We start from the raw sequence: 22,680 nt of genomic DNA on the forward strand, positions 1-22,680 counted from the left end.
TCCCCTTCATCCCTTGAATATTATCGTGTACCGGCATTGCCCTAGCCCATGGCTTTCTGTTCCAGCTATCATTGTCCTTTACTTCTTCTCTGTCTTATCTTCTCCCGCCAATATTCTTTTCCCAGTTTTTTTGATTGCAGTAAAATACATATAACGTTTACTTTCTTGACCATTTGTAAGTGTACAGTTCATTGCCATTAAGTACATTCATATTGTACACCTGTTACCACAGTCTGGCTCCAGAACTCTTTTTATCTTGCAAAACTGTAACTCTCATAGACTGTCTTTTTTTTTAAAGATTTTATTTATTTGACAGAGAAAGACACAGCGAGAGAGGAAACACAAGCAGGGGGAGTGGGAGAGGGAGAAGCAGGCTTCCCACTGAGCAGGGAGCCTGATATGGGGCTCGATCCCAGGACCCTGGGACCATGACCTGAGCCGAAGGCAGACGCTTAAGGACTGAGCCACCCAGGAGCCCCTGTCCGTCTTTTTGTGACTAGCTTATTCTACTTGGCGTAACGTCCTCAAGGTTCATCCGTGTTATAGCATATGTCAGAATTTCCTATCTTTTTAAAACTAAACAGTATTCCATTGTACATATATATAACATTTTGCTTATCCTTTCATCCATCAGTGGATCCTTGGGTTGCTTCCACATTTTAGTTATTGTGAATAATGCTATGAACATGGGTGTACAGTTCTTTTGGATTTATACCTAGTGGAATTGCTAGATCCTATGAATTCTATTTTTAATTCTTTTGAGGAACTGCCATTCTGTTTTTCATTGTGGCTGTACCATTTTACCATTTTACATTCCCACCAGCAGTGCACAAGTGTCCCATTTCCTCTACATTCTTGCTAACACTTGTTATTTTCTGTTTTTGTTGTTTTTGTCTAATAGTAACCATACTAATGGACGTAAAGTGGTCATCTCTTTACTTTTAAATGGGTTTAAAATGGGTTTCTTATAGACAACATGTCTATAGTTAGATCTTGTTTTTTTAATCCATTTGGACTGTCTCTGTCATTTAATAGGTATATTTAGACTACTTACGTTTAAACTGATTATTGATGTAGTCAGATTAATAGCTATTGTGTTTGTATCTGTTTTCTTTCTATTCATTAATTTTTTTGTTGTTTCTTTCCCCTCTCTTTTTCTGCCTTCTATGGTTTTGAGTATTTTACATGATTCCATTTCATCTCTCTTAGTGTCAGTTATACTTCTTTTTAAAAGTTTTTGGTGAGGAGCGCCTGGGTGGCTCAGTCGTTAAGCGTCTGCCTTCAGCTCAGGTCATGATACCAGGGTCGAGCCCCTCATCGGGCTCCCTGCACAGTGGGAAGCCTGCTTCTCCTTCTCCCACTCCCCCTGCTTGTGTTCCTGCTCTCGCTATCTCTCTCTCTCTGTCAAATAAATAAAATCTTTAAAAATAAATAAATAAATAAAAGTGTTTGGTGATTGCCCTAGACTTTACAAATATATTTTTAACTAATCTATGTTCATCTTCAAATAACACCATAACAGCACTTCTAATAACACTTCAAATAACTAATCTATGTTCATCTTCAAATAAAGACTGCTTCCTTTAGTGTACATACTTTATAACAGAATATTTCCAATTCCTCCTTCCCGTTCCTCTGTATTGCAGTTACTCGTTTCATTTATCCATATTACTGCTTTAAGCAGTTACCTTTTAGATTAGTCAAGAATACGAAAAACAAAAGATTTTATCTTAGGTTCATTTATTCCTTCTCTGACACTCTTTTTTTAAATGTAGATCCAGGTCTTTGGTTTAATTTTTCTTCTGCTTAAAGAATTTCTTTTAACATCTTTTTCAGGACAAATAAACTAGTGGTAAATTCCATCAGTTTTTTTTTTTGAAATGCATGACAAAGTCTTTACTTTCAAATGATTATCAGTACACCAAGTAAGAACATGTATACAAGTTCTTGAATTCTATCATCTAATAATTTTGATTAAGAGAAACTAAGAGCAGCCCGAACAATATATACTAGTATTTGCTATTCCACCCTTAGCCAAAAGGACAACTTAAGGCCAGCAGCTGCTTCACACAGGTTACAGTAACTATTTACTACTTTTTCATAGAGAAAGCCCCTGACCTTCAAGAAAGCTTTAGGGAAAAAAAAATTTAATCCCTTTCTTTCTTTAAACAGAATTTTTTTTTTTTTTACTACATCTGAGAAAGAAAAAGTACTGATACATATGTTGCTTGAGCTAAAAGGCATAGGAAAACAGACAACGTATACACATTAAATTTCTAAGAAATATGAGGTAAAAGGAGAGAATCTTTGGATAAGCTCTACGTTTGTACAAATAAGCTAGATTTGCTATTCTCCAAGAAGTGAAGGGACCTACTACATAATATACAGAAATAGTTTAATGCCTTTTCACAAGGATGTAACTACTCAAGCTTTGCTGAAGCTTCGTATCCCATGAAGGCACCTAACATGCCAATCTGCACGCAGAGCTGCTCCTTCCTCCCCTATCCATTTATGTGGTAGTTTTCATGGATTTCTGGCCGGATGTCACAGACAAAGACCAGCAGGTTATCCAAGACTTCATCCCTGTTCTGCTGGAAGTAGGCCTGGAGGATGGTCATCTTCTCCTGGGTCGTCTTCTCCACTTCGGTGCTGCAGCTGCCATGGGATCCCAGAGCCGCAGCTTCCCTGGCCTTGAACTCCTTCTCTCTTTGCAGGCGGTATTGTTCAGTTTCAGCCTGAGCTGCTGCTTTGGCCTGCTTCAGCCTCCGGTTCTTTTGCTTGCGGGCCTCTGACACCTTCTCTGCAGCCCGCTTCTCGGCCTGCAGCAGCTGCTGGATGCCCTGCGACTGGCTGGCCATGGCAGGGGCGACTCTGAGGCCAAGGGATGCGGCCTAAATCGGTTCCAGCGGGTCCCTTCCCATCAGTTTTTGTTTGTCTGAGAAACTATTTCTCCTTCACTTTTGAAGGATAGTTTTAGAATAGAGAATTAGATAGATATAGAATATAGATACAGAATTCACAGTTGGTGGTTATTTTTTTCTTTCAACACTAAAGATTTCATTTCACTCTCTTTTTTCTTATGCGTTTTTTTGATTAGGAAGTTCATTATAATCTTTACTGTTCTTCTACAGGCAAGGTGATTTTTTTTCCATGCTGACTTCTTTCAAGAATTTCTCTTTGTCTTTGATTTTCAGTGATTTGAATATGGTATGTTTAGGTATGATTTTTTTTTTTAACGTTTATTTGGTGTTCTCTGAGTCTCCTAGATACGTGGTTTGGTATTTGTTAATTAATTAATTTTGGGAAGTTCTCAGCCATTATCACTTCAGATACTTTTTTCTGCTCCATTGTCTCTTTGTTCTCCTTCTGGTATTTCAGTTAGACATATGTTCTACTTTTTGATATTGTCCCACCGTTTTTGGATGTTCTGTTTTATTTTTCATTCTTCTTCTTTTCATTTCAGTTTGGGACCTATCTTCAGATTGATTCTTTCTCAGCCATGTCAAGTCTCAGCCCATTGAAGGCATTCTTCTTTTCTGTTACTGTGTTTTTTATTTGAAGTATTTTGTTTTCTTTTTTTTTTTTAAAGATTTTATTTATTTATTTGAGAGAGAGAATGAGATAGAGAGCATGAGAGGGGGGAGGGTCAGAGAAAGAGGCAGACTCCCTGCTGAGCAGGGAGCCCGACGTGGGACTTGATCCCGGGACTCCAGGATCATGACCTGAGCCGAAGGCAGTCGCTTAACCAACTGAGCCACCTAGGCGCCCTTGTTTTGATTCTTTAGAGTTCTGTCTCTTTGCTTACTCATCTGTTCTTATATGTTATCTACCTTTTTCATTAAAGCCCTGAGCCTATAAGTCATGGTTATTTCACATTTCCTATCTGATAATTCCAACATCTATGTCATAAGTTATTGTTCTGGTGGTTGTTTGATTTCCTCAGACTGTGGTGTGTTTTTTCCCTTGCCTTTTGGCATACCTTGTAATTTGTTGTTGAATGTTAGGCATCTTGTTTCAGGTAATGGGAACTGAGATAAATAGGCCTCTAGTGTGAGGATTTATGTTAATCAAGGTAGGAACTGGGTTGTGTTTAATGTTTATTGTAGCTGTAGATATCAGGGGTTTCAAATACCCCTGTTGTACTTGATTTATTGGCCTTTCCTTTTGACTTTAGAACTTTCCCATGTTCTGTTCCTCAGAGAGTTTCATACAGTTCTTTCACCTGTAATCCACTGTTACTTTCCTTGAGTCCCATTTGTGTGGTGTTGAGATACGAACAAGGAGTACCATTTTATGATTAAGTCTCAGATTTTTTTTTTTTAAAGATTTTATTTATTTATTTGAGAGAGAGAATGAGATAGAGAGCATGAGAGGGGGGAGGGTCAGAGAGAGAGGCAGACTCCCTGCCGAGCAGGGAGCCCGACGTGGGACTCGACGTGGGACTCGATCCCGGGACTCCAGGACCATAACCCGAGCCGAAGGCAGTCGCTTAACCAACTGAGCCACCCAGGCGCCCAAGTCTCAGATTTTAAATGGGCTTGTGTCTCCTGGCTGTGACCATCACAAGTGGTATAGCTTTTCCCCCTACTTCCCATTCCCTTCCTTGCTGATAGTGTTTCAGATCTATTCCTTAAAGCCCTGTCCTGTGCTGACTGTGGGTTGTTGTATTCTGCCCTCTCTTTGCCCCCCACTCCTCTTAGGTGAAATAAGAAACCTATAAGTTGGAGGGGGTAGAACTTCCATTCTCTAGCTGGAATAAGGTTTCAAAATGGCAAAGTCTTTTCTTCTGGAAAGTTGGCCTTTGTTATGGAAAATGCTCTGGGCATTTTTCACAGTTGTTACTCGACCCGTCTCCCCACCCCTGTATGGGAGATCTTTTTTGGATCCTCATGGTGAGAACCTGGTAGAGTTTCTAGAAGGAATGCCCACAAAGATATACATCATCTGTAAGACTGTGGCCTCCAGGAATTTCTTATTCTTTTTTTTTTTTTAAGATTTTATTTATTTATTTGACAGCGAGAGAGCACAAGCAGGGGGAGTGGCAGGCAGAGGGAGAGGAAGAAGCAGACTCCCCACCGAGTAAGGAGCCCGATGTGGGACTCGATCTCAGGACCCTGGGATCATGACCTGAGTGGAAGGCAGACGCTTAATCTACTGAGCCACCCAGGTGCCCTGGAAATTTCTTATTCTTACAATAGCCCACACTCAATCTCCAGCAGTTCATCAAAATTACCATTTAAGTGTCCTATCAGTTCATGTCTCCAGTGGCTTCGACTTTGTGTAAGCAGATCTTGGTTGCTCTATCTCTGTGGACACACCAGCTTTCCGTATTTGGGGGTGGCAGTTTGGCTTGTCATCTTAGTTCTCTGATGAATCCAAGTTGTTCCTTTTAAGTTGCATTCTTTTTTAAGTTTGTCCAGCTTTTTCCTGGACAGGAATGATGACTTTCAAGCTCTTTACATACAGGACTGAAAACAGACATCTCTCCTGCCTATATTTTTAATTTCTCAGGTCTCTAAATGTTTTGCAAATAATGAGCTATTCTTGTTTTATGGTATTCAGATCTTTAACATCTTCTTTTCTCTTTTTTTGAAGTTTGTATTTATTTATTTATTTAAGATTTATTTATTTATTTGACAGAGAGGAGAGCACAAGCAGGGAGAGTGGCAGGCAGAGGGAAAGGCAGGCTCTCTGCAGAGCAGGGGGAGCCTACTGCAGGACTCGATCCCAGGACCCCAGGATCATGACCTGAGCCAAAGACAGATGCTTATCTGACTGAGCCACCCAGGCACCCTTAAGTTTTTCTTTAAATTCCAGTTAACATACAGTGTAATAATTAGTTTCAGGTGTACAATACAGTGATTCAGCATTTCCATGTAACACCCAGTGCTCATCACTACAAGTATATTCCTTAACCCTCCTCACCTATTTAACTCATCCCCTACCCACCTCCCACCCCAAAAAAAAGAAAAAGAAAAAACTCTTAAAAACATCTTTAACATTATTTTTTTTTAAGATTCTATTTCCTTGAGAGAGAGAATGAGAGAGAGAGAGAACACAGGTGGTAGGGGGAGGGGCAGAGGGAGAAGCAGACTCTCCGCTGAGCAGGGAGCCCGGTGCGCTCAGTACCCTGGGACCATGACCTGATCCTAAGACAGACGCTTAACTGACTGAGCTACCCAGGCACCCCGATCTTTAACATCTTTTAAAGTTTTCTTCCATTTTCTTATTCTGTTCTCTTGGTTATTATTTCTTTTATTGAGTTTTGTACCTCTTTTTCATTGTGTTAGTTCCAAATGCTTTAGCTTCCTATGCATATTTATCTTTATCCTTGTTTGCTTGTTGTTTACCTATGTAGTCTATTCATGAAAGTTTGCCCTAAGTACTCTTTTCGGGAAAAGGGTTTTAGGTCAAGGGTAACACCAGGGCAGTGTGTGACTCAGTGTGAGCAGAAGGGGAAACATCTGGCCCCAGGTATCCCAAAGATTGTTCTTTACTTAATTGCCCATGTGTTTTCTCATGTCTTTAATCTGTGAAACATGTCTGGGCTTGCTCTTATCTGCTCATTTAAAAAATGTTTTCTCCTTTGTCAGATTGGGCTGTAGATTTACTCTATTCTTTTGTTTTCACCAAACCACTTCCTATTTTTTAAGAAGTCCTCAACATTTTAATTTTAAGGATGGCATCTTTTCTTCTCCAGGTATTTTTTTCTGTAATTTCAAGAGATTTGGATTGAAGGAGAAAGTAACTTAATAATAGATTTAACTACTACCATTGTTAATAATGAGTTAATACTAATTGCACATTTACTCTCATAGGGTTTCTGGACTGTATTCCAACATGAGCAGAGGTCGCCCCCAATACCAAAGCAATTCTTGGACACCAGCAAGCGTGTTCAAGAGTTCAACTCAACTCTCACACTGTCTGCTCAGAGATAGCACCAGATTCCACAGGTTAAGGGCTCAGTCCTACAGCACTCCTCCCCCCACCCCGCACCCCTGCTCCCCTGACACCACCACCACCTTCAGACACTAGTCCCAAGTCCCAGGCTGTCACTTGTGCTTCTGACCAACTGACTACAGGTTGCAGTTCCAATGACCTCCTCCTTAGGTTCAATTAATTTGCTAGAGTGGCTCATAGAACTTAGAGAAACACGTTTACCAGTTTATTAAAGGATATGATACAGGATACGAATCAACAACCAGTGACGACATACATAGGTCAGGGTGCCAAAGGAGCTTCTATCCTCATGGAGCTTGGGGTCTGGCTTGTTGACATGTGAGAGTGTTCTGGTTCCCCAAGCATGGAAGCTCTCCAAAAAAGGTCAAAAAGCTGTCCTCTTGTTTTGTTTTTTTTTTAAGATTTATTTATTCTGAGAGAGAGAGAGCGAGTGCACATGAGTTGGGGGGGAGGGGCAGAAGGAGAGGGAAAGAATCCCAAGCAGACTACCCACCAAGCGCGGAGCCCGATGTAGGGCTCACTCCCATGACAGTAAGCTCATGACATGAGCTGAAACCAAGAGTCGGATGCTCAACCAACTGAGCCATCCAGGTGCCCCTGTCCTTTTGGGGTTTTATGGAGGCTTCATTACATAGTCATGATTGGTTAAGTCATTGGCCATTGGCTGATTCAACCTTCACCCTTCTTCCCTCCTTAGAAGTGGTGGGAGTTGGGAGGTGTACTGAAATTTCCAAGCCTTTAATCATATGGTTGGTCCTTCTGGCAACCAGCCCCCACCTTTGGGTGGGTTCCAGAAGTCACCTTCATTAATAACTGGATACCCATTTTACCTTTATGGCTCTGAAGCGTTTTCAGGAACTGTGAAGACCAGATAGAGTTTTTAAAATACATCCCAATATGTGCCAGGGAACATGCTAAATGCCTTCAGTGTATTATCTCCTTTCATCTTTACATCAACACAGTAACATGGATGTTGTTATTTGTATGTATACTTAAGAAAAATGAAGTTTAAAAACATTAACCTGCCCAGGATCCCACAGCTAAATATGTGTCGGAGCCAGGATATGAACCTAGCCTGTCCGACTGATTGGACAAACAGATCCATTTAAATGCTAGCCTAATACTGTACATACATAGCTTCTACCCCATCAAACTCATTGACTTCAGTTCCTCACCCACTTTGCTTTTTATCACTTAAGTTGTTCCACTCTTAAAATGTAGTTCCCTCCTACTAGGACCAAATTTTGTACATCTTTCGAGACCCAGCTTTAAATACCATCTCAGCTGCGGCACTGTTGTCAGTCTTCCAGCAGAAATAAATCTCTTTTTACCTCATTTTACATTTGTTTGATCTCCTTTCTAGGACTGTCTGCTTTCTCCTTTAATATAGCCATTGGGTGCATACGGTTCTTCCCTACTAAACTGTAAGGTCACCAGGAAAAAGATTTGTGCCTTTTATTATTTGTGTCCTATATCTGTATTATTCCTAGCATTGCCTGACATGTAGCATTTCAGTAAGTATTATTAATAAATAATTAATGTATATTTATTCAGTTTAATTTTTGTCTTTATAACTGCATCCTTTTAAATCAATTTCTACATCAGGGTTGTTGACTTATAAATATATGTGTGGATTTTATTTAAATATGAGTAGGGATCTTGAGCATATCTGTTTTAATCCTGCTGACGGGATTAATATTTATGAATATCCAAGAAATGGAAAACAGTTTTAGAACTAATTAGGTGGAGACTCCTTTATTATACTGGCATCAATAAAAGTAAATTTGCATGAAAATTTCAGGGAAATTCAAGATATTCGGGAGTCATTTGCATGCTAAATAAACATTTTGATTTCTTCTTCTAGAAGTTAAATAATGTGGATTATAATATGGAAGATGATTCCCAAATCAAAAGTAAGCAACAAATAAATCATTATTTCTGTCACATAAACCTAGAAGGAAAATAGCATGTATCTGCCAAGTTTTAAAATTCATGTCACAATTTCACAAAGCAATTTGGTTATAAAGTATCTTTCTTTGTAATACTACATAGCAATGAGACTTGGGCCACTTCATTTTTTTAAAAGACTTTATTTATTTGAGAGAGAGAGAGCGCGAGAGAGAGCACAGGGTTAGGGAGAGGCAGAAGCAGGCTCCCCGCTGAGCAGGGAGCCTGATGCAGGGCTTGATTCCAGGACCCTGAGATCATGAGTGCTTAACAACTGAGTCACCCAGGCACCCCAGACCTGTGCCACTTCAAACAAGTGACGTGTTAAACATAGAATAGCAAAGATTTATTAGCAAGATCATTTTTTTCTGTTTCAGAAGATCACAGAATTTGAGAATTACGAGTTTTATCTACACAGTGATTGTCTTAAGAATAACCTTTACCATTTTCCAGTGATAGGACATTCTTTCTCATAAGACATCCCATTCTACTGTTGGATAGAATTTTATGTTTAAAAAGTTATTCCTTACTTTAAACTAAAATGTTTTTAAAATCTCGGTTTTTTGGAGCTTCTTTCTTACCTATACTTTGAAACTTTAGAATCTATAAAAACCTTAAGATTTTTAACACTAACTCTCATGTGGGGGGCATCCAGCAGAATGAGATAGAGCATAGGCTGTGGGGCTATAGCTATTTATTTATATGAGTTTCCTGAAAGCAGATGAAAGCAGATGTTTATAAATCAGATTGTTGACAGTATAAGAGGATGCTAAACCTAAATCATCATCATTGTGTAGCATTATTCCTCTGCTTTAGTTTTCTTAATTCAGTATCATTATATTTTAAATTTGGAAATAGTGGTGAAATTGTATTAATTTGAGAAAGGGGGAAGAAATCTTTTTCTTATGCTTCTCACTTATAAGCTTCCATGAAATATGCCTAATCTGTTGAGAGACACCATTGGGAACAACCAGTGCACAGCTTTGAACTCATTGTAACTGCCACATATTTTTCAGTGACTCCTTTATGTGATAGATTACTCTCAGGAGCAAATAATTTGCAGCTCTTCTCACATTCTGTTAGAGTTTTTATTTTTAATAAAGTGCTATGATTAATAGCCTAATGTAATTGTTGTTTCCCTGTTGAGTGTAAATGCTTCATTTGAATGTCTTTAATCTGAAGGAACAGTTGTTTTATTGGACTCTGGTTGTTTTTCTGTGCTTCTCAAGGTTTTTTGATTGCTTTCTTTGGGCTTTTTATAGTGGGAGGAGAAAGTGAACTTCTCTATCAGAATTGTGGAGTAGGACCCAATAGAGAAATGTTAAGGATGAATACTGACATACTTGAACATTCATAAATATATTTTTATGATAATTTTGGAATGGGACAAGCATCTATTGGAATTCTGATTGATTTTCCAATGTCAATTATGAAAATACCTTGTCTCTTTGGACTACTGGTATTCTAATGATATTACATTATAGATGCTTTCTGAAATGCCAGGGTGCTTTCACTAAGTTCTTTGTTTTTGTTGTTTTGGGTTTTTTTTTTTAATTTATTTTTTGCAAATTAGATTTAAAGTATAAGGTAAGACAGGTAGAAAAAAATCATTGAAAAGTTGAGAAATTGTGCATTGAGTTTTTACAAGAATCTGGTGCCCCACTCATCAATAGACAGTTGTTCTTTGTTCTTGCTCTTGAAGTGGTGATACCCTTCAGCCTGGTCATTCCTACATCCACTCTCAGGAGCATGACTGGGAGCAGAAGAATAGGAAACACTTCTATATAACCACAGAGCAATTTTCCTTTTGTTCAGAAATCCAGAGTTTCAGGTCAGACTTCTTTGGCACTAACCATTGAGTACTTCATTAGTCCTAACCAGAAGCCAGCTACATTTATTAATAGTGTGGTAGGTTAATAAGAAAATTTGAAAGGTTATCTTGTGAAATTGAGTATTGAAAGCATCTAACTTTTATTTGAAAAATAAGTTGGGTGAAACTTTTACAAAATAGAGAAAAATACATCAAGATTAATTTGGAAGTTGATTAGCATATGTGCATATGTGTTGTTATTCTGGCCTTTTTTTTTTTGGCTAATAAGGGTATTTTGCTTTGTCTTAGAATTTAGGGAGAGCTGCTTATTTTTGTATAGTTAGTTAAAAGTCTTTACTTTCAGGGCATCTGGGTGGCTCAGTTGGTTAAGCGTCTGCCATCAGCTCAGGTCATGATCCCAGAGTCCTGGGATTTAATTCCACGTCAGGCTCCCTGCTCAGTGGGGAGTCTGCTTCTCTCTCTCCCTCTGCCCCTCCCCCTGCCCCTTTTCTCTCTCTCTCTCTTTCGCTATCTCATTCTCTCTCTCAAATAAATAAATAAAATCTTTTTTTAAAAGGTCTTTATTTTCAAGTATACTAGTTCTCTTTAGAAATTCAGCTTCAAAAGTTTTCTTTATGATATAAATTCATATTTAAAGTCTTTCATATCCCCACAGTTACATATTGTTGTTCTTAAATCTTTTCTTATTTTTTATTTTAGTCATTGAATGAACATTTATTAAATGTATAGTAGATATTAGTTTCTACAAAGGAAACAAATGAGCATAGCAATTTAAGTAAAAATAAATGTTTTTTCTAATGACTAGAGCTTAGAAATTTTTTTAAAAAAGAATTTATTTGAGAGAGAGGAGGGAGCACAAGCAGGGGAAGTGGCAGGCAGAGGGAGAAGCAGGTTCCCCACTGAACAGGGAGCCCCACTGCAGGGCTCTGATCCCAGGATTCTGGGATCATAAGTTGAGCCAAAAGCAGATGCTTAACCCACTGAGCCACCCAGGTGCCCCTAGAAATGTTTTAAATACAATTTTTTTTTTTATTACAGTGGTACCTCTTTGAAAGAGTATTTTTAATTATTGTAATAGTTTAAAAGTAACTAAGAAGTTATATTTCTGACCATGACAGAGTAACTAGTACTGGACTAGCCCTCTTGATGTAAACAGCTAGAAAATTGGACAAAATACATAATAAGTATTTTCAGACATTTGAAAATATGCAAGACCATAATCCCTAACATAAGGGAAACAAGTGAGAGGAGCCCCATAGTCAACCCCCAGCTCTCTGCCTGGAAGCACTTTCCAGACTGCACCACAGGGTTGGGAGAAGGGAGCAGACAGCTTAGCAGTCTCAAAGAGCTAAGGAGACAGACATCAGAGTTTAGGGTGAGAAAGGTAGAAGTTTCCAGGAAATAAAAAAAAACCTTAAGGAAAATCAATGATGCTAGCAAGTATAAATTTATCTTTTCAACTATCTTGATGAACTGTGCCTAAAGGTTCACTTAAGTTAATGCTAATATAATCACTATTAACATAGATCTGCACATTTGGAACATTCTTATATAGCTCTGTACAAACAGTATAAAAATAATTTTAAAGAATTACATAAGTGCTGTATAGGATAGCAAAATAAATTTATTAGTGTTACAAGTGAGAAATTATATGGCCTTTAGGTTATTGGTAGCTCAGTAGATCTCATCAGTGTGATACAGATACCAAGAATCTATTTTAATCTTTGATTACAATGACAAAAATATATAGTATCCTTATTTATGTTTTGGTCATTTAATTTCAAGAGTTTATAGAAAGGTTTTGAAACTATATTATAAAGGGAACAGAAAAAAGAGCTGGGAAATTTTTATCAAAAGAAGAGGACTATCCTCAAATACTTGAAAGTAGTCTTTGTTCATCAGTTTTGTTTCTTAAAAAAAAAGTGAAAGTAGTCTCTGGCAGTTCATTCATATTTAAGAGTGTGGTATTTAAAAATATTGAAAGTTCTGTTTATATGGAGACTTTTTAAAAACTTTTCAAAATAATTTTAGAATTGCAAAAGTGTTACAAAGAGCACAGAGAGCTCTTGTAGTATACTCTTCACCCAACTTCATCTAATGTTAACATCTTAAATAATCATGGTACAATAAACAAAACTAAGAAAACTACAAACTTTATTCTGATTTTACCAGTTTTTCCACTAATGTCTTTTTTCTGTTCCAGGATCCAGTATTAGGTCCCACATTGCATTTAGTTGTCACGTCTCCTTGGTCTCTTCAGTCTGTGGCTGTTCTTTTGTCTTTCATGCCCTTGACACTTTTGAAAAAAGTATTGGTCAGGTATTTTGTATAATCTCAATTTTGGTTTTATCTGGAATTCTCTCATGATTACATTAGGTTAATGGATTATATTAAGGTTATGGATTTTTTTGGACAAATATTACAGAATTGATGTACCCTTCCAGCACATCCATATCAGGCTTATATTACACCAATATGTCTTGTTATTTGGCAACGTCAATTTGATCATGTGGTTAAGGTGGTGTCGGTCAGATTTCTCCATTGTAAAGTTATTTTTCTTTTTGTAATTAATAGATACTTTAAGAGATATACCTTGAGGCTGTGCAAGTATCCTATTTTCCCTTAAGCTTTTGGGGTGAAGCTTTTTAATTGCTGGGCTTTATTATGGAACAATTGGATAGTCATTCTTTTCTGTTATTGTTGCTAGGACCATACCAGATAGCAAAATTTGTCAGTCTTCTCAGCTGCTCAGTTTATCCAGAGAGGAATGCCTCACTCTCCTGCTTGTGATAGGAAGCTAGGTTTGCCAGCCTTCTGGAACTTGCTGAAGAGGGTGATAGGGAGTTTCGTATTTTAGTATGTGGTCTTAATCCCCTTGTTGGTTACCTCTGAGCCCAGAGCCTCTCTGATTTAGTTTCTCCTGAGTATAAACCTCTTGTCTCCAGGGGTGAGGTAGAGGTTTAATAGCTCCTAATTCCTGTCCCCCACATCATCCCTGTCTCCTGAAGTGCTCACAGTTCCTCAAGGTCAGTTGGTTTGAGTCTCATCAGTTGTCCCTTTTGGCGTACGTGGATCAACTCTGCTCCCTTAATTAATCTGTCCACTTCCTTTTTGCTTGTATTTGGGGTTGGGATTACAGATATCTCTTAGTTTTGTCCAAAATGGAGTTTGTGTTCATATTTCCTGTTCTGTTTGTTGTTTGGGGGTATTTATAAAGTGGTGTACCCAGAAATGTATTTAGCCCTCTGTCCTAAAACTGAAGCCAAAAAAAATTTTCAGAAGACTATTTGGCATCATTTCTGAAGCATTCAAATACACAACAAGCCTTTGGCTCAGCATTTCACTTCTAGGAATTCATCTTGCAGAATTATTTACACATGTGCACAAAGATACATGTATAGGAAAATTTTCAGAAACATTGTCCGTAGCAGCCAAAAAAATAATGGAATCAGCCTAAATGTAAGTAATAATAAGGGGATGATTAAGTAAACTCTGATATGTTCATATTATAGAATAGTATGCAGCAGCTGGGAATAATGAGGTTTGTTTATACTGATGTGGGAAGCTCTTAAAGACACATTACACCATACAGTGCATGCAGAGCAGCATTTTTGGTATCATTTTATTCTCATATTTTTGTGTGTATATATATAAGTGCATAATTGAAAAGGAAAATATTTGGAAGAATATAAACCAAACCTTTAACAGTGGTATTTTGGGAATGATAAAAAGTAGAACTTTAATCCTTTTGTATACTTTTATATTGTATAAATTACTTCTATAACAAGCTTGTTACATTTTGGTTTTTAAATAAAAATATGAAATAGACTGCCTACAGAAGTAGTTGAACAATGACTGGTTTTCAGACAGAGGCTCTTTTAAAGAACTCTGGTAGACACTATCTCAGGAATCATTAAGGACTGCCCAAACCGGATTACTGTTTGGGGAGAAGAGATTTCGTGATCATATAGGAATGGGAGATTCTAGGTTAACAAACTAAACAGGTTTTTCTCCTATAGAATTGCTGGGAGTCTTTAACATGCTAAAAAGTATGGCATATCTGCACGATCTCACAAATATGATTGTTCTCTTTTTTTTTTTTTTTAGTGGTACACTTGTTAACATCTCCCAAAAGAAGTGCTCTGTGGAACTGTATTTTTGTTGACATTGCTGTTATGTTTAGAGTAATAAAGCACCATGTTAATCTGACTCAGTTTTGAACAATGAATTTTGAATAATGCTGCTATGAATATTCCTGGGAAATAACCAATTTAGTAAATTCCTTTATGCAAGGAAATGAAGGGCTAGAAAGAGAAATTTTTCCCATGATACCTTCAGAGTCTTCTGAACTCCTTCAAAAGGTGAGAAAGAAATTTTAAAACTAATATGTTTTCAAAGAAAGATTATGAAAAAGGAGCAAAATTTGGATTTCAAAAGAAAATTTAAATGTGCCTACTTACAGCTTACTTGGCTGGTGTGAGTGGGTGTCAAATTAGGATAATTGGATCCACTTAACAGAGGGCAACATGCCCAGCACAGAATTTAATGATCTCTACCTAGAAACTGTTTTACATGCATAGATGGATTGGTTAAACTCATAATTATAAACTGCTAAAAGTGACACTTCATCAATCACAAATCTAATGTATCATTAACACCAGATCTATCAACCACAGTGTAGCTGGAGTTTGAAAGTGATTTCTCAGAAAAATGAAAATAGTTCTGATGATTTCCTCAAGGAGTATACTACATCAGGAGGGATACAATCCTTCTACGGGGTATCACACAGATCACTTCAATTCGTCCCACTTCAGAGCCTGTTGAGGTCATTCGGTTTCCGTGAAAGTACTGGTGTGAAGCTGCTTCCGAGTGTTTGGGCAGCAAGTCAGAGCTAATAGCATTTTTGATGTTTGGATTTTGAAAGTTTAATACCTTTTCTCAAACATATTTCCCAGTTGCCTTTGACTTGAGTCAGATTTGCATGTTGCTGATTGCTCCAAATACAGTAGCAGTGTGCACATAGGTACAGAAGCTGAACCATCCATTCCTATTCAGTAACCGGGCAAACCTAGAGCACAGCGGGGCGCCTGGGTGGCTCAGTTGGTTAAGCGACTGCCTTCGGCTCAGGTCATGATCCTGGAGTCCCGGGATCGAGTCCCGCATCGGGCTCCCTGCTCGGCAGGGAGTCTGCTTCTCCCTCTGACCCTCCTCCCTCTCATGCTCTCTGTCTCTCATTCTCTCTCTCGCAAATAAATAAAATAAAAATCTTTAAAAAAAAAAAAAAACCTAGAACACAGCATGCAGGACCTTGACCTCTGTGCTCAGGTGTTTGGACTTCATTCTGTAGATAGTTTTGGGGAGTGATGTGTTCAGATCTTTTATTTTCAGGAGGGAACTTTGGGGGCAAAAGAGAAAGGAAGCAGCTTAACTCCTTTTTTTTTTTTTTTTTTTGTTCAGTTAGCCTCCTTACAGTAAATCATTAGTTTTTGGTGTAGTGTTCAACGATTCATTAGTTGCATATAACACCCAGCTCATCAGAACACATCATAACTCTTAAGATAATCAGACTTAAAAAAAAAAACAAACACAAAGATTTCACTTATGCTTTGGGACACTTATGACTAATTGGTATTTGTAAAATCGTTGAGTAATTTCTGGAAGAAAGACTTCAAATAGGTTGGTTATAAGCTCAGGTGTTTGAGCCACAGAAATGTCCTAGGATTCTGTAACTATTGCTATTATAACTCTATAATTACCTTAACTATACACTGGAGAAACTATGTTGAATAGTTCCAACTAGCCAGGTTAAGCCATTTCATTCTTTTTAATGATTTTATTGAAGTATGATTTATATACCATAAAATTCATGCATTGTAAGTCTACACTTCAGTAATTTTTAGTGAATTTATAGGGCTGTGTAGTCATCATCACAATATAGATACAAGATATTTCCATCCCCCCCAAATCACTTACATCTGCTTACAGTCAATACCTACTCGTGCCCCCAGCCACAGATAATCAGTGATTTGTTTTCTATCACTTATAAACGTGCCTTTTGTAGTTCTTTTACATAAAAATGGAATAATGTAATATGTAGTCTTTTGCAACTGATTCTTTCATTGAGGGTAATGTTTTTGAAATCATCCACATTGTGGCATATATCAGTATTTTCTGTCTTTTTATTGCTGAATAATATCTTTTATAGAGATATACCTCAATGAATCGCTGAACACTACATCAAAAACTAATGATGTACTATATGTTGGCTAACTGAACATCATAAAAAAAAAGAAGAGATATACCTCATTGTGTTTACCTATTTACCAGTGGGTGGATACTTGGATTGTTTCTAGTTTTTAAGTATTCTGAATAATGGGGGCGCTTGGGTGGCTCAGTCGTTAAGCGTCTGCCTTCGGCTCAGGTCATGATCCCAGGGTCCTGGGATCGAGTCCCACATCAGGCTCCCTGCTCTGCAGGAAGCCTGCTTCTCCCTCTCCCACTCCCCCTGCTTGTGTTCCCTCTCTCGCTGTGTCTCTCTCTGTCAAATAAATAAATAAAATCTTTTTGAAAAAAGTATTCTGAATAATGATACTGTGAACATTTGTGTAAAAATCTTTGCGTGGACATTTGTTTTCATTTCTCTTGGGTAGATTCCTAGGAATAAAATTCCTGGGTTGTATGCTAAGTCTGTGTTTCACTTTTTAAGAAACTACCAGTAAAACTCTCTGTTCACAGATGACATCATCTTATATAGAGAAAATCATAAGGAATGCACAAGTAAACTGTTAGAACTAATAAATGAGTTCAGCAAGAGTCAGTATCTGTATACAAAAATCATTTGTATTTCTGTATACTTGGCAGTGAATGATCTGAGATTAAAATTAAAATAATTTCATTTAATAGCATCAAAAAGAATAAAATACTTAGGAGTAAATTTAACCAAAGAAGCGTAAAACTTATGTTCTGAAAGCTATAACATTTTTTAAAGAAATTAAAGATCTAAATAATAAAAGGAGACAATTCGTGTTCATCACTTGGAAGACTTAATACATTCCCACCAACAATGTAGTAGGATTCCAGTTCTTCAGTGCCCTCACTAACACTTAGTACTGTATTGGTACAATACTCAGAACCCTTTTTGATTATATCCATTCTAGTGAGTGTGTAATAGTATGTCATTGTGGTTTTAATTTACATTTCTCTAATGACTAATGATGTTGCACTCATTTTCATGTGTTTATTAGCTGTTCTTATGTTTTCTTTGGTAAGATGTCTAAGTCTTTTGCCCACTTTTAAATTGGGTTATTTGTTGTTCGAATTGATTTTATAAGAGTTCATTATATATTCTGGTCCTGAATATATATTCTGAATTATATGTTCAATTCCTTTATGAGATGTATGATTCAGAAATATTTTCTGCCAGTCTGTGGCTTGTCTTGTCATTTACTTGGTTGTGTTTTTCTTAAGGTGCAGATGTTTTTATTTTTAATAGAATGCAATTTACCAGTTTTTTTCTTTTATGTCTTGTGCTTTTGTTGTCATGTCTAAGAACACTTTTCTAACCCAAGACATGAAGACTTCCTCCTATATTTTCTTCTAGAAGTTTTAATTCTTCCATTAAGTCTATGAGGCATTTCAAGTTAACTTTTGTATGTGGTGCTAAGTAAAGATCTAAGTTCGTTACTTTGCATATGGATATACAGTTGTACTAGCACCAGTTGAAAAGACTGTTCTTCCCACATAAAATTTCTTGACGCCTTGGCCAAAAACCAATGGACCACAAACTTAGGGGTTTATTTATGGACTCTCAGTTCTCTTCCATTGATGTATATGCCTTTTCATATGCCAATACCAGACTGTCTTGATTCCTGGAGCTTTATTGTAACTTTTGAAATTTGGGAAATGCGAATCTTCCAACCTTTTTTTTCTTTTTCAGAATTGATTTGGCTATTCTAGGTCTTTGGTATTTCTATTACATTTTAGGAGCAGGTTGTCATCTTAATAACATTGTCATCTAATCCATGAGCATTTATTTATTTAGATCTTCTTTTCATTTAGGTATTTTTTATTTAGATGTTGTTTAATTTCTCTCCAGCAATGTGTTATAGTTTTCAGGGCACAAATCTTACACTTCTTTTGTTAAATTCCTAAATATTTTGTTCTTTTTTGATGCTATGATGAGTGGAATTGTTTGTTTGGTTTTTTTAAAGATTTTTTTATTTATTTGATAGAGACACAGAGAGAGAGGGAACACAAGCAGGGGGAGTGGGAGAGGGAGAAGCAGGCTTCCCACTGAGCAGGGAGCCCGATGCAGGCTCGATCCTGGGATCATGGACCTGAGCTGAAGGCAGACGCTTAATGACAGAGCCACCAGGCGCCCTTGGAATTGTTTTGTTAATTCCATTTTTGAGTTGTTCACTCCTAGTGTATAGAAATTGAGCTGGGGGCGCCTGGGTGGCTCAGTTGGTTAAGCAACTGCCTTCCGCTCAGGTCATGATCCTGGAGTCCCTGGATCGAGTCCCGCATCGGGCTCCTTGCTCAGCGAGGAGTCTGCTTCTCCCTCTGACCCTCCTCCCTCTCATGCTCTCTCTCTCTCTCATTCTCTCTCTCTCAAATAAATAAATAAAATCTTTAAAAAAAAAATTAAAATTAAAAAATTTAAAAAAAAGAAATTGAGCTGGTTTTTGTATATTGACTGCATTCTGTGACCTTGCTCAACTTATTAATTCAAGTAGCTTTTTTGTTTTTTTTGTAGATTCATTAGAGTTTTCTACACAGACACAATTAGGTCATCCACGAAAAAAAACAATATTCCTTCTTCCTTTCTAATCTTTATTTACTTTGTCTCTTTTTCTTCCTGCATTGGATAGAACTTTAAGTACAATGCTTACTATAAGAAATGAGAGCTGACACCCTTGTCTTGTATCCAACCTTAGGGGAAAATCATTTACTTTTTAACCATTTAGTGTAATTTTCACTGTTGGTTTTTCAGGATGAGGAACTTTGCTTCTATTCCTAGTATGTTGAGAGTTTTTATCATGAATAGGTAGGTGTTTGATTTTGTCACATGCTTTTTCTGCATCTGCTAAGGTGATCAGTTATTCCTTTTTTCTCTAATGTGGTATATTACATTGATTTTTGGATATTAAACTAGTCTTGGATTCCTATGATAAATCCTACTTGGTCATGATGTATAACCCTTCTAATGTGTTACTAAATACAGTTTGCTAGTATTTCATTAAGAGTTACTGGATCTGTGATCATGAAGATATTTATCTGTAGTTTCTTTTCCTTTGGCTTTGATATTAGAGTAATATTGGCCTCAAGAATGAGCTGGAAGTATTTCTCTTCTATTTTCTGAAAGAGCTGTGAAGGATTAGTATTATTTCTTTTTTAAAATATTTGATAGCATTTACCAGTGAAGCTATCTGGGCTCGGACTTGTCTGTGTGGGAAGTTTTTTAATTACTAGTTAAATGTCTCTATTTGTTATAGTTCTACCCAGATTTTGTGTTTCTTTGTAAGTAGGTTTGGTAATTTTTGTCTTTCAAGGAATTTTTCTATTTTCTTTGAGTTAATCTGATTTATTAGCATAAATTTGTTCATAATTTTACTTTGTAATTTACCAATCTGTAGGGTTGGTCATATTGTCCCTTCTTTGAGTCTTGATTTAGGTAACTTATGGCTTCTATTAATTTCTTAGTCTTGTGTCTTTTTTTTTAAAACTTGGCTAAAATATTATTCAATTTAATTTTTCCCAGTTTTATTGAGGTATGATTGACAAATAAATGGTAATATATTTAAAGTGTACAACATAATGATACATAATATGTATACGGTGTGAAAGGGTTCCCACAATCAAGTCAACAAGTTAATTAAAACACCCGTCACCTTACAGGGTTACTTTGTGTGTGTGTATGAGAATGCTTAAGATCTATACTCTTGGGGCACCTGGGTGGCTCAGTTATTAAGCATCTGCCTTCGGCTCAGGTCATGATCGCAGAGTCCTGGAATCGAGCCCCGCATCAGGTCCTTGCTCAATGGGAAATCTGCTTCTCCTTCTCCCACTCCCCCTGCTTGTGTTCCTGCTCTCACTATCTCTCTCTCTCTCTGTCAAACAAACAAACAAACAAACAAATAAATAAATAAAAATCTTTAAAAAAAAGATTACACTCTTCACTAAGTAGGAGTTTGGGTAATTCATGTGAGACTTCTCTTTTGATAAAGGTATTTAAATTTCCCTTCAGGCACTGTTTTAGCTGCATCCCATAATTTTTAATTTGTTGTGTTTTTATTTTCATTCAGTTAAAGATTTTTTTTTTTAAGTTTTTCTTGTGATTTCTTCTTTGATCCTTGGGTTACTTAGAAGTGGGTTGTTTGATTTCCAAAAATTTGAGGTTTCCCTATATTTCTTTGAATTCACATACTTGGGTGCTCTGTTATTAGATGTATATGTATTTATAATCGATATATTCAAAGAAAAGATACACAATTCAGTGATAATAATTGGAAACTTTAATATTCTCTCAAAAACGGATTAAAACAATTAGAAAAAGTTAAGAGTATAGAAAACTTAACTCTAACAACCACCTTGGCCTAACTGATATTATAGAATCTCCACCCAACAACTACAGATACAGATTTTTTTCAAGCACATCAAAATAATCTCTAGGATACACCATATGCTGGGACATAAAACAAGTCTCAGGAAATTTTAAAAGACTGCAACCATACAAAGTATGTGCCTGATCACAACAGAATGAAATCAGATATCCACAGCAGGCCGGTTCTTTGTCTGGGGCTTGCTGTAGAAGTAGTAAATTCTTCAAGCTCAGGGTTCTTCTCCTGTAACAACCTGCTGCATGTGTACGCATTCATCCCGGGTCCTTTACATTGCCTTTGTGGGGCTTGGGAGGCATGGGGAACTGATGAAAACAAACAAGAAGCTCTAGCTATTGCCATTGCCCCGAATAATACAGTTTTGTCTCTGATGCAAGACTTGTGTTTCTGCCAGTGCCCATAAAACAAGCCTGTCTTGTTAGCTCATAAGTAAGGTAAATCTCAGACCCTGCAGAGTCCCTGACAGTTTTCTTGAGTTCTTTGAACATATTTTTAACAGCAACTTTGAAATCTTTGTCAAATCTAATATCCAAGGACCCCGAGACCTTTTGTATTGACTGCATTTTTTATATTAGCCTCTGAGTATAAGTCACACTTCATTTCTTTGCACGTGTCTTCATTCTTTGTTGACTGTTAGGTATTTTGGGGAGCATATTGTAGCAGCTGTGGGTCCTCATTCCTCCTCCCCCCCCCCCAGAGCTGTTCTTGTTTTGTTTGTGCAATAAGCTTGCCTAGACTAAATCCTGGACATCCATCTTCCCCACACTGTGCAACCACTGATGTTTCTTCTTAGCTTTTGTTTTTCATTTTGTTTTTATTCTTAAGCCTGGCTTTCTAGGGGTAACCCTTGTGTCTGTTTGGATTAGTGTTTAGCCAAATATCAGTCAGAAGTTGTGCTCAAACACCTCCAGCCAGTAAGCCTTCCACCCTTCTGGGTCTGGTGTGGTTTGGGGCATGCATTCAAACTTGAGGTCATTTTTCAGTCTGCCTCAGCTCTTGCTTTCCACGGAGTCTCTCACTGGTCCTCTGAATACACACGTAGGTTCTGCTGGCCAGGGATACATGGGTCCCCTGGACCTACTGCTGGCTCTGCCGCACACAGTCACGGCTTTCAGTCTTCCTGGGGCATGTGGAGAGCTTATCGAGCCTTCTTCGTGTTTTTTCACCCCAAACTCCCTGTTAAATCCTGCTAGTCTATCATCCACTCTTTGCTCCGGGAAAAGATCACAGCCTCGGGCTGGCGAAGACGCTGGCCCTTCCTCTTCACTTGCCACCAAGATTACCGCTCCGACGATACTCCACATCACATGAGCCCCTCCGACA

The 22,680-nt window shown here is 37.5% G+C and overlaps 2 protein-coding genes across 4 annotated transcripts in view; one reads left to right on the forward strand and one right to left on the reverse strand.

Annotated features, from left to right (window-relative positions):
* Positions 1-22,680, forward strand: part of NEO1 (neogenin 1) — a 252,543-nt gene that overhangs the window by 168,635 nt on the left and 61,228 nt on the right. The window lies entirely within an intron of this gene.
* LOC110583752 (V-type proton ATPase subunit G 1-like) lies at positions 2,502-2,858 on the reverse strand. The gene has a single exon (XM_044918425.1). The coding sequence runs from the start codon at positions 2,856-2,858 to the stop codon at positions 2,502-2,504; it is 357 nt and encodes a 118-aa protein (XP_044774360.1).

The sequence above is a fragment of the Neomonachus schauinslandi genome, chromosome 9, assembly GCF_002201575.2.
Source record: "Neomonachus schauinslandi chromosome 9, ASM220157v2, whole genome shotgun sequence".
Classification (NCBI taxonomy): domain Eukaryota; kingdom Metazoa; phylum Chordata; class Mammalia; order Carnivora; family Phocidae; genus Neomonachus; species Neomonachus schauinslandi.

Excerpts from the sequence above, each read along its gene's own strand:
- LOC110583752 (XM_044918425.1), bottom strand. The coding sequence starts at position 2,858 with ATGGCCAGCCAGTCGCAGGGCATCCAGCAGCTGCTGCAGGCCGAGAAG.